Genomic DNA, 12209 nt, shown 5'->3' with positions numbered 1-12209 from the left:
TTCCGGCGGATCTGATGCAATGAGTGTGTTCACTCATTCCGCGAATCCTTCGAAAATGGCTGGGAAGATTTTTTTTTTGCCGTCTAATTAAAAACGCATATTTTAATATTCGGTTACTAATCCGCTTTTTCCCCACTGGTCACTGAAGCTGCACAGGACCATGGATCCTCCACAGTCTTCAGAGAAATCGCATCTCATCAACGAAAGAAATGCCAAAATATACTCCTTAAAACTTAACAGGTAAAATGATATTAACCTATCTCATTTATATATGTAATAATAATAATAATAATAATAATAAATCGGGAGATATCAGTGTGATTCGAAAATGCATGGTCTGGAAATTGGTGCACAATTAATGATCAGAATTTTAAAACTGATTTGTATGTAGTGTGACACTGTATGAAGAATCAAACACTGAATAGCCGGTTGATAACAATAATGATAATAATGAACGGCGATTTTAAAATAGCTAGGTTTTTTGAGAGTATCAAAATCTTTCCAAACTCCTCTCAAACATTACAGACCTGTCACAGCGAACAGATTGTGGCACTAATTCAAAAGCCACACGCGCCAGTGTTAGTTACCTCATGGAAGCCATGCGTGTTTATTCTGAAATCTTAATTAAAATGTGTATCTGTCGAGCCTGCGGCGCCTGAGATGTTTAATTTAAAAATAAATACGTAAATCTACGCTTGAGTTAATTTTGGATATTACACTTTTTGGGCAATGTCCTCAGGGAAGTTTAGCGGGCTAAGCTTTCCATTGTTTCTTAAAGCAATTAAAAAAAAAACCTCTTCATATGATCTTTCTCTTCATCTGCACGCCCCACTTAAAAGGTCCGAAAGCGAGCAGCTAATAAAACGATTTCAGCACCATGGACAGATTCACTTCAGTCTTCAACAGTAACCTCAGAAATGATCACATATACACTGTTAAGAAAATATTTATGAATATTATGTTATTGAAATATTAGGCTCCCGATTACTCGTGAATTTTGGCTCACTGTCAGACATACATAGCCTAATAGACAGATTCGAAATAATGACAATTACAACAAAACTACACAACGTGTTTTAAAGGTGAAAAATATGTTTTAAATGTAAATGCATTGGCATGTGTTTTTGTTAACAGTGTGACGCAAACCCACATTTTGTTAAAGCTGCATGAAATGGCTTTCCAATGCGATTGTATTACGTTTAAAACGCATTTCGTCGCACGGTTTTATTCTGATCATACGTAGCCTTTAAAACGTGAATAAAGTGAATCGGGGGATAGCCACCACAAGCGATCGAGCAAGTGTCGTAATGCCTCGGAAGTCATTTTCGAGTTGTGCAATGAATTGCAATGAACGGGCTGCCGTTAACGTTAGCTGGATAGTGGTCTCGAGTGAGAAAGGGCGAGAGTTCGTGAAAAATCAGGATAAATTGACATGCACGTGGCAAAGGGGTTTGCTGAAGCTGCTGAAACAAATAAAGGTTCACTTATCTGTTTAGGTTGGTGACATATTACATTAACAAAAATGTATTTTCAAAAATAGTATACTGATACATCAACAGGTCACCTGAACAAATTTCGAAGGACATGCAGTAAGGGCACTTAATAGTAGATGCTTTCTAAAATTATGTGTTGTTACTCTACTCTAAGTGTCTTATAGAGCTGTTTTTTTCCAAATTTCAAAGAAGAAAAATAGAGTAAATGCAAGCGATATGATAAAAGCTCGCTATTTTAACTCTAAATGTTACTATTATTATATGGGTTTTTTTATTCGTTAAGCAACAAATCCTATCACATCTTGATCCAGCGACGTGTGTAATATTAAAATGTTCAGAAGCAGGACCCCGATGTAATGCTCCACTGCGCTGCCACAAGATCTCCTGCATGTTAAACCTTCTGGCAAACCTGTTAACATTTCCATATGCACCGCACTAAAGAGCATTGCATGCATTTAATAAATAGAGGAAAACATGTCACATTATAGGAGGGACATATCTTAATACAACATAACGAATGCTGTTAAACCTGCTGGGTTTCCAGAAATTCATTATCACTATTAAAAAAAAGCATTTCAAGCATTAGGAGCCTGTATGAACTGTATTTACTGATAAGGCTATCTACTTAAAAATATCGACAACTATTGGTTGTCATCTAATGTTAGGCCTATAATAACAAAAATAAAGTATTAAATTACAGTTAATAATGCTAACGGATTCATCCAGCAATAACGTACGTTGAAAAAATACAAATAAATCCAACGCACCACAAGGCTAAAACTAAATATAGGCTACACATAAAATAAACATAAACTGATAAGATTACAAAATAAGACGAAACATAACGGCTAAACACAGATAAGGGGACTTGTGGTTTTACTATAAACAATATTTTATTGTTTTCATTATGTCTATTGCAAAACACATATTTATAAGAGTTCGCTACTTTGAAAAACGTAATATACAGTGAGGTTAATGTTTTTTTTTTAATAATCATTTTCTAATTGGGAACAGGATTTCTTAAAAATTGTTAAGCTAGCTTTTGCATTCACATTTCTCACGCAAAAAAAATCCGTGCACATTCCCACATAATAGGCCTACTTAGCGCAGCAAATTAATTTTGATTCTAAAGTCAATAAGTAGAGTAAAGGCTCAATTTCAAAAAGAAGTGTTGTATGTATGCGCGCTTGCTGGTCGATGTCTGCACAAAAGAAAAACGCGCCTCATCCAGTGTATCATGTCTGCGTCCCGGTGGGGTGATTAAACAGACGCCGCGTTCCGCTCGACTGCCTCCGTTCAGCAGCGGCGCTCGTGCGCGCGTGATGCGGTACTCCGGTTATCTCATGCGCGCCGAGATTGCGCTTTCCGCCCCATTAACCCCATCATAGCGTCTCTCTCATCAACACACAAGACAGAAGGGCCAAAACCGACCGTGTCAGCAGATTTAAACTCAGACTGATTTGGGTCCTCGTGGCTGGAGCTCATGACAATATTTTCCTCTACAAAACATTTCAAATATACATCTAATATATCTATATCTATCTATCTATCTATCTATCTATCTATCTATCTATATATATATATATATATATATATATATATATATAGATATGATGTTTACACATTTAATTTCTATTATACTTTCTGATAAGACATAACCAAAAACAGGTATTACACTGCACATTATGTTTTGTTTTTACAGTGAATTCTCAGGTTCCAAAGAAAGTTGTCCAAACCTGCCTTTGGGAAATGGCGATATGGCTGGTGCTATTGAGCTGAAGAGGCCCGTTGCAACTCATTGCCACGGAAAAAAAGCAGCCTTCGATGAGGGCCACGAGAAACTCATTGCAAAGAAGAAGCTGTACATCGCTTCCATAGTCTGTCTGGTTTTCATGATCGGAGAAGTTATAGGTGAGAATGATGTGCCCGCTCGGAAAAGTTATACGAAAAGTATAGAGACTAATACGATGAAGCCAAAATTAGCATAAATCTAACATTACTTTTCGTAAATGTAAAAGACTGCATTAAAAACACATCAAAGTTAAGGCAATGTTTTACCACTGTGTAGTTCACAATAAGTGAAAAGTTGCTTAAAATTGACATACCCTCGGGCCATCCAAGATGTAGATGACTTTTAGTTTTAGAGAAATTTTGAGAATTATGTTGCGCACCAGTGAATGGGTGCCAAACAGATAAAAACTGATAAAAACATAAAATCAGCCACAAGTAATTCACACAACTCTAGTAATAAACAAATCTGCCATTAAGAACATTCAGTCATAACATTGCTCTCTCAAGTGAGGAAGTCTACTTGTCCGAATCAGGACAGAAATATGCAACAATTTAAGCAACAATTGAAAACAGTTCAAACCATTCTAAAACTGAGAGGTGTTGGGGAAATTTTGATGTGAGAGGACAACAGAGGATGTCTTCTTCTTCACAGGAGGAGACATTATTATGTATTATGGACTCGTTTTGCTCAGAAGCGAAGTTAAAAAACAAACATGCAGCTTCTTACTTCAAAAGATATGAAATGAAAGTCGTGTGGATTACTTGTGGATTATTGTGATATTTTTCATCAGCTGTTTGGACCCTTATTCAGAAGGCACTAATACTGGCATTCAAAGACAAAGCAAAATAAATGGCTTGCATTTACATTATTATAGTATACTATATATATAAAAATGTCAGTGCAAGCCATTTATTTTGCTTTGTCTTTGAAGCAAATGTCATATTAAGCAATTTGTCATTTTAGCACAAAATTGCTTGAAAAATGCTGGATCAAAACCAGACCTTGACTCACACTGAATGCGATACGTAGGCTTTCCTGCGTTTTGTTCAGCCCGTACAGCACTTTTTTTGTTCAAGTCAGCATTCACAATCCAAGTAATTATGAGTCATTCTATGCTGTGCTAGCTTTCTCCAAAGTAATGTTTTCAGAGTATAATAAAATGGAGACATTTCACAATGAATAACATTTACAATGAACGCTCTATGGTGGATTATAAAAGCAAATCATATCTATCCGCACTTAATAAAATAAAAGATCTATATTGGCACTGATGGTTCCATGAGGATCTTATGGATACTTCCCCTTGCACAAATGGCCCATTATAGGCTTATTTTAAAATGCCGTTCGCTGAAAGGTCCTTTTTGGAAAACCAAAAATGGTTCTTCAATGGCACCTCTGTGAAAACGTTTGAAATCGTTATATTTAAGAGTGCATCTCTCTAATATTTATTTATTTTTCTGTTCTTGTGATGCAGGTGGCTACCTAGCACACAGCTTGGCCATCATGACCGATGCAGCCCACCTTCTGACAGATTTTGGCAGTATGATGGTCAGTCTTTTCTCCTTGTGGATCTCCTCGAGACCACCAACCAAGATAATGAACTTTGGCTGGCACAGATCAGGTTCGTCCATCCCAGAGTGTCCATCTCAATCCTAACAAATACATTTTACAATCAATTAGAACATTTTTTATAAGTCACGAATACCATCAATTTAATAAATATTTCACCCCCCTATTTTTTCCAGAGTTCATAGTAAACACATTTGTCTGTCAAGCACCAAAATAAACATAACAATATCACAAAATAAAGCAGTATGTTATTGAGGCCGTTATATTCCGCACCTTCACCTTAGCTCTAAATGCAAAGCAGATTTTAAGACTTCGATACGTCCAGCTGTGATGCTAAACCGTAATTGTCTCAAATGAACATCTCACAGAGATTCTGGGAGCCCTGATATCTGTGATGTCCATCTGGATCGTGACTGGGGTGCTTGTGTATCTTGCCATTGAGAGGATAGTAAAAAATGATTATGAAATCGAAGGCCATGTGATGCTCATCACTTCAGGTTGTGCAGTCGTGGTCAACATCATGTGAGTAAACGAACACTGGAATTATTAAAAGCTGAAGCTGTAATAAATAGTTTTGGGGTAATTATGTTGGCTTGACATCTATAGAATATGCACTAAATCATGCAATATGCTCATAGCAACATGCCAGCAATGTGCTAGAACTTAGAACTCAAGCTTTTCAAAGTTTATTTCCAACCTTCAGACGAGGCTTTGTCCAAATTGATGTAGTTTATGACCTCAGTTATTGGAAATAATGTCAAATATTTAACTTACAACTGTGGAATGTAAAGATATTTAATGGTAAAACTCAAATTTTGTTAAACTGATATGCTTTTATATACATTATTGTTTATATTTCAGAATGGCATATATTCTACACCATTCCACGACCTTCCACAGTCACGGTTCAGGCTACCACAAGATTGATGAGAATGGGATGAGCCCTGTCGGCCATGGCCACTCCCACAGCCTCTTGGGTAATCATGGGAACACCAGTGTCAGAGCAGCATTTATTCATGTTTTGGGGGATCTCTTACAGAGCTTTGGAGTGATGGTGGCCGCCATCATTATCTACTTCAGGGTAATTGAACACTGACATGAAGAATTATCCTAAAAATGTGTTTTACCTTTTCCAAACCCTTAAAGCCCAATATAAAATGGCATTCGGTCCAATTAACTTCCACGTGCCAATGAAACAGAAAAATCTTTGTAGTTAATGGATTTTAAAGTTGTTTGCTTTGCAGGCAGTATTTTTTAGAATAGTGTTCTCTGGTGAATCATACAGTGTAGAGTCATTTATAGAAGCAAATAAAGTCAGTTACATTGTAATCATTTTGTCTTATTTAATGGTATGTGCATGTTTAATGAAAGATACGAATATTTACTGTGAATTTTATTCATTATTTTTATTTAATTATTTACACTGAAGTTCAAAAGTCAGTAAGAGTTTTTTGAAAGACAAATATTTTGAATCAGCAGAACACATTAAATATTATTTATGTTACACTAAAACATTTTTATAAAATTACATTATTTATTAAAACATCAAAAATGTCTATAATATTAAGAAGTTTTCTATTTCAAACATATTTAGATGCTGTTTATTATTATTATTATTATTATTATTATTATTACTTATTGTGCGAGTTATTTAAACTATTTTCAACACTGATAATAACATATTTCTGAAGCATCATGTGACATTTCGGCTTTGGCATCACAGGAATAATTTTCAAAAAGTATTTCTCAATGTTATTCTTTTTACTCTATTTTGATCAAATAAATGCAGCCTTATTGAAAATAAGAGCCATTTAAAATAATCTTACTGACCACCATTTTTTGGACAGTATATACTCTTTGTCTAGGTCATCAAATTTAATTACATTGAAAAGGAATAGGACTCTAAAATCCTTCCATGACTCTTGAAAGCACTTGAGTGGAGAATGTTTCTTCTGACATTTGTAGTCTAATTCAATTTGACACTTTGCGAAGAACCATCTGATTTTGCTCTTTAATGCATCAGTACCCTCTATTCTCTCTCCACCTTCTAACGCAGCCAGAATACAAAGTAGCTGATCCCATTTGCACTTTCCTCTTCTCTGTATTCGTCTTGGGCACCACAATTACCATCCTGAGAGATGTCTTCCGCATTCTCATGGAGGGTAAATCTTCTCATTTAATAATTGAACTACAGTTACCTTATTCTCAATCTCGCCATTTTACCCGCCACCTTTAAATTTTCCTCTGTCCTTGTAAACTCAGTGCATGTGTCTGTATTCAGGGGCACCCAAAGGAATAGAGTTTAATTCAGTGAAGGAGGTTCTTCTGTCTCTGAAAGCAGTGAAGGCCATGCATAGCCTACATCTATGGGCTCTCACCCTTGGCCAGAGCCTGCTGTCTGTTCACATAGCTATTGGTAAGTTTATTAAACAATACCTGCTTCACGGCATGGTTATACTGTTATTCTTTAACTGTTCACTTGTCTTGTTAAAAGCTATGTTAAAGGGGTCATATACTGCGTTTTCAAGTTTTACAAGCTGTTAGTGCATAGATAAGAGACATACCTAAGTTAGATATTCTTAGATATAAAAGATATTCTTATTATAAAAGTTATGACTTGTCCACACCTCCCTAAAACACCTTGTTTAAAGATGCCCCCACTTTTCTACATTACTGTGTGGGTTTATATTCATAACACAGCCCAAATGTTTACGCAAAGAAAGAAGGCGGAGCTATTATTCTCACTGTAGTGTTGCTGCCAGCACCATGTTCAGTTTGGTGCTTCTGACTCACAACCTTTAAGTAAGTTAAGTTGTTTTTAATTAAAAGCTGACTATTCAAATGTGAGTTTTGAGCAGTGTAGTGCTTGTTGTTTGTCATTAAGTCATTATAATCAGTAATTATATCCCCACTGGATGCAACAAAATTTGTAACAGCTTTTATTGTTTTTGTGTCATAGTGACACGGCATTGCGTTATGGTTCCATTACATGCAGCCAATCACAACGCACTGAATAGCTGGATAATCAGAGCAAACCTCGCTTTTTTAGAATGATGAGCTTTGTGCTCTATATTTGTACTCTCTTTGTATTCTATAGTTAAAAAATTAAATTAATATTTTATTATTTATTTAATATTATTTGATTACAGTTACAGGATTGCATGTTTTTGGCCACAAGGTCATTAATTTTATTAAAAATAAAATTGTGAGCGTGGGAAGGTGAAATGAGTTGAAACATACCATCAAAATTATACGCAATTTCCCAATTTTCTTAATATTTCTTACAATTTCTATGCACAAATACCATCTAAGAATGACCCTAAATCCTTTTGCGTTTGTTTTCATTCAATTGAACTCTAAAAATATATGAACTTTAAAGTGCAGCATCTATTTAGGCTAAACTAACTGAGTTTTTTTCCTCCATTATAGAGGAGAACGCTGACCCTCACAGTGTCTTAAAGGAAGCCACTGAACTCCTCCAGACCAAATTTGGCTTTTACAGCACAACCATTCAAGTGGAGCCTTATTGTGAGGACATGATCCACTGCGCCCAGTGCCAGGACCCTACGGAATAAGTTCTCCGAGAGCATCGGTGAGAGAAGGCTGCCTGTATAAAATGTATGCACACATATTAAGCTTCATTGAGGGTCCAAGCCAGAAATGGAAACACTGTGCAAATGCATCATCTAGCCTACATATCATTACGAATATGTACACGCCAAATGCATTTTTATCGAATAACAAGAAAATTTAAAAAAAGAGAGATTTCACACTGTGCCATCTTAAAAGTGCATCTTCAGCATCACAAATGCATTGGTTTATGGGAGGAATAGCTTTAAAATGAAGTTTTGATGTTTAGTTTTACATACTGTATGCAAAGATGAACTGAATTGAGCGGAGGCCTGGAGGCATCACTGTGAGCCTTTTTATTGTGACTTTGCTAGGTTTTGCTTGGCCGGCTGGCATCGTACATTACCGCAGAAGTGTACTGTAATTGCCTGTCCGTGGTCTTGGGAGGGTAAAAGATGGGTATTGACATGACTTCCTTAAAAACAATTAAAATAGGGTTTATTATGCCCCAGCCAGCCTTGCGTCTGCTGTCAGCATGGTTCTCTAATTAATGTGAATGTTCGCCAAACTGCGGCATGATGTTGTAGGGCTTAAAAAGAGATTGTGCTCAAGTGTAATTATGGATTTTGTTGGCGATCTCTCACTAATGTCTTGTCTCATGGTACAATACTATTTGCAAAAGCAAGCGGGTGATTAACTCTGTTCTTCCTCACTAGCTGCGATAGTGAAGGTGCTGTTGTGGTTTTCATGTGGCTTTAAAAGAACATCGGAGACAAAATGGCTGATGAATTAAACAACTAAGAGTGATATTAAAGGTGAAGTGTGTAACTATCCTAGTTTCATGCACAGAAATTAATACAAGTAAAACACTGGTAAGATATCCCAACAGATTTATTGGTGGTGAAGCTGAATTTTCAGCAGACTTTAAAGGACTAAACCAAATTTTAAAATATGAATAAATTGCATGATTAAAATAGACAATATACCCCTGATTGATTATTTGATCAGACGTTCAAAAGTAATATAAAATGCAATTTTATGCCATATTTAGATCGTAAATGTAATACCAACATCCTAGCTAACACGTTTCTGGAAGTGTACTACATTTAAAAATGTACAGTATGCAACAGAGAGCTGTACTGTCTCCCAGCATTAATGCAATTAAATTGACCTATGGTAGCAACTATCATTTTTATAATTTCCGCCTCATTATTTGAAAAAAATGAAGAAAAGAAAGATTTAAACACTGATTAAAACTGTAGAATACACAGTAATAAATAAGCATAGCCAATTTTAAAAAGTGGACACTTGTTCAGACTCAAATCATTAATTTTGCAATCTTAGATGGCTGTAGTTGTGGCACAGAAATTACACACTTCACCTTGCTAGGATCCTGTTGTGGGTCACTCCGGTTTCTCAAAGTCAAGCATGCTTCACACCGTGCATATGTTTGTCTTCAGGCTCTGTCCAGCTGTAGTCTGCGATGACACACACACACACACACACACACACTCGTTTTGCACAGGATTTCCATCTCTGATCTCGGTGCCGCCACACTGCCGCAATGACTCTATGACATTCCAGCAAGTGGTGCAACACGTTTCTCATGTCTCTGTAGTTCAACACTGAGCTCATGGCAGTAACATTCAATAATAAAGCACATGATTTCTGAATGTCTTTTAAGAAACATTTTCCATTTAAACCACGGTTTTCTTTCCATTCTTAGTTTTGTTAACAACTTTCAGAGCCCCTAAATGTGCACTAATGTTCATTTACATTATATGTGAAGATTTTATATAGACAAATATGATTTTAGACTAATAAAAGACGCACTTGACAGATGATTATTGTGTTTTAAAGCTTGCGTGTACTGATAAAATGTAGCCATTGTGATCTGTTGTGGCGTTGTGAAAGAGTTTTAAGAGTTTGCTTTGCATGTTTTTTTTTTTAAGTGACTGTGATTTAGATGGTAATTGATCAACCTAAGGACCTCGCCATCTCACTGAAATTCATTAAATTCTATATTTTGTCTATTTGTTTTGATAAAATGAATATATATTTTAAATGTGAATATCACAGTCATTTATAAAACAAGAGAGAGCGAACAAAATGATAATATGAAAGGACCAATGCATAAGCAGTATATTTTTGATAAAGTTGGGGTTGATGTGCCAAAGCTCTGCATTAAGATTTTTACTTTTAGAGGGACCTCAGTAACAATTTACTGCTATTAGGAGTCATTCCTGTTATGCTGGACATTTAAGTACTTGTATTAAAGGGGATTTATATATATATATAAATGAACTTTCAGCGATTGCAAGGGATTAGGAGTTTCCTTACGTTTAGTTACTGGTAACACGAGCGAAATTTCACTGCCAGTTGTCAATAGATGAAGCACCACTCGGTAAAAAGACTTGGGGCGAACTGGAAAATTTTAAAAAACGATCTGTGTGACCTTTCACCCTCAGGTAAAACTTCCGGTCGCGTGATGACTGGATTAACCCGCGAAATTTCGTTGAGCGACGGTACAGTGACTTAAATAACTTAAGCGTCTTATATCATTAGGTATATTTGACGATTTTAGCCATATATTTTAGAGAGAGAAAAATTCAGAAAATCTAACGCGAATAAAGTACTTACCGCTTTCGCTGTTTTCCCACTTCCTACATGATGTCGCGAGGGATTAGCTTTTTTTTTTTTTTTTTTTTTGAAAGGCTCTAATTACAGAGAAAAACTATACATTTGTTATTAAAATAACACAGGACACACCTGAAATATTTCCTTATTAAAAATATAAAATAATAATAATAATAATAATTATTATTAAAAAAATTCACATGGAAAGCATAATAAAATAAAACTAATATAATTTAAATCTTAACAAATGTGAGTATATTTTATTTAGTATGATTAAAACACATGTGCTGAAAATGTGCTGCATAACAGGAATAACCTGTATGTGTCCATACACTTCTGACTTTAAGGGTTTTTAATTAAATGCTGACCAAGGACCAACAAAACATTTTGATCCAGGAACATGTCTTACTACTTGCATTTAAAAACCAAAAAAAACAACAAAAACATAAGGTTGTATAACTTATGTAAACTTACATGTCTGGGAACCAATAACCAGATGCTTTTAAATGAAAGTAAAATGCAGAGGATTCCTGTTAGTCATACAACAAAACAGATGAAAAACCTCCCAGTATTATTTGCTAGAATAAGTCAGAGACTTAGTTTGAATATTGCACACACAGCATCACAACTCAAAAGTTAAGATGAATATGATAAATCCAAAATCAATTTCATATGCAGGTGCACTCAACCCTTTGAAGCTTCAAAACTGATAGCAGAGCGTGAGATGGTACATCATCGGTCATGTTTTTGACATGTTCTGCATTTTGTGTCATGAACTAAAAGACATTAATGTTGTTCCGTGGAAAGTGTAAATAATCTACATGATTTTTTTGTCGTGCCTCAGATTTGTGTATGTGTACAGTATATAAATTTGCTTCTTGTATAAACTTGTCCGTCTATAAAAGTCCTGTGTGTAAATGTTTTATCCTTTATGTGACCGCATAAAGCCACTATATAACCAGAAACTAATGATGGATATTTAATTTTTACATGCTTTTAATTTTATATGTCACATAATGTGTATGATTTTTGTAATCTGTAATAAAATCATGCAAATCAGCCTTCTGCGCTATCTCTCATTACACCATGCTCTAATAACGAACGGTAAACAGCAAAGCAATTGTTCTAAAATGACGATGAAACAATAG

At 35.4% G+C, this 12209-nt stretch overlaps 1 protein-coding gene across 1 annotated transcript; it reads left to right on the top strand.

The window, feature by feature from the left end:
• The first annotated feature begins 120 nt into the window (after positions 1 to 120).
• Positions 121 to 12071, top strand: slc30a2 (solute carrier family 30 member 2). The gene is made up of 8 exons (XM_043219808.1): positions 121 to 240; positions 3196 to 3404; positions 4760 to 4906; positions 5223 to 5376; positions 5716 to 5935; positions 6911 to 7016; positions 7136 to 7270; positions 8284 to 12071. Exons 1-8 carry the CDS (start codon positions 161 to 163, stop codon positions 8427 to 8429), a joined length of 1197 nt encoding a protein of 398 aa, XP_043075743.1. The 5' UTR covers positions 121 to 160; the 3' UTR covers positions 8430 to 12071.
• The last annotated feature ends 138 nt before the right edge of the window (positions 12072 to 12209 follow it).

This window comes from Puntigrus tetrazona, chromosome 20, assembly GCF_018831695.1.
Source record: "Puntigrus tetrazona isolate hp1 chromosome 20, ASM1883169v1, whole genome shotgun sequence".
Lineage (NCBI taxonomy): Eukaryota > Metazoa > Chordata > Actinopteri > Cypriniformes > Cyprinidae > Puntigrus > Puntigrus tetrazona.
Note: the sequence above shows the minus strand (reverse complement) of the source record. Positions and strands in the feature narration are given on the sequence as shown.

Excerpts from the sequence above, each read along its gene's own strand:
- slc30a2 (XM_043219808.1), top strand. The coding sequence starts at position 161 with ATGGATCCTCCACAGTCTTCAGAGAAATCGCATCTCATCAACGAAAGA. Across the intron at positions 5,936-6,910 it reads CCATCATTATCTACTTCAGG|CCAGAATACAAAGTAGCTGA; the intron begins GTAATTGAACAC and ends CTTCTAACGCAG. Across the intron at positions 7,017-7,135 it reads CTTCCGCATTCTCATGGAGG|GGGCACCCAAAGGAATAGAG; the intron begins GTAAATCTTCTC and ends GTCTGTATTCAG.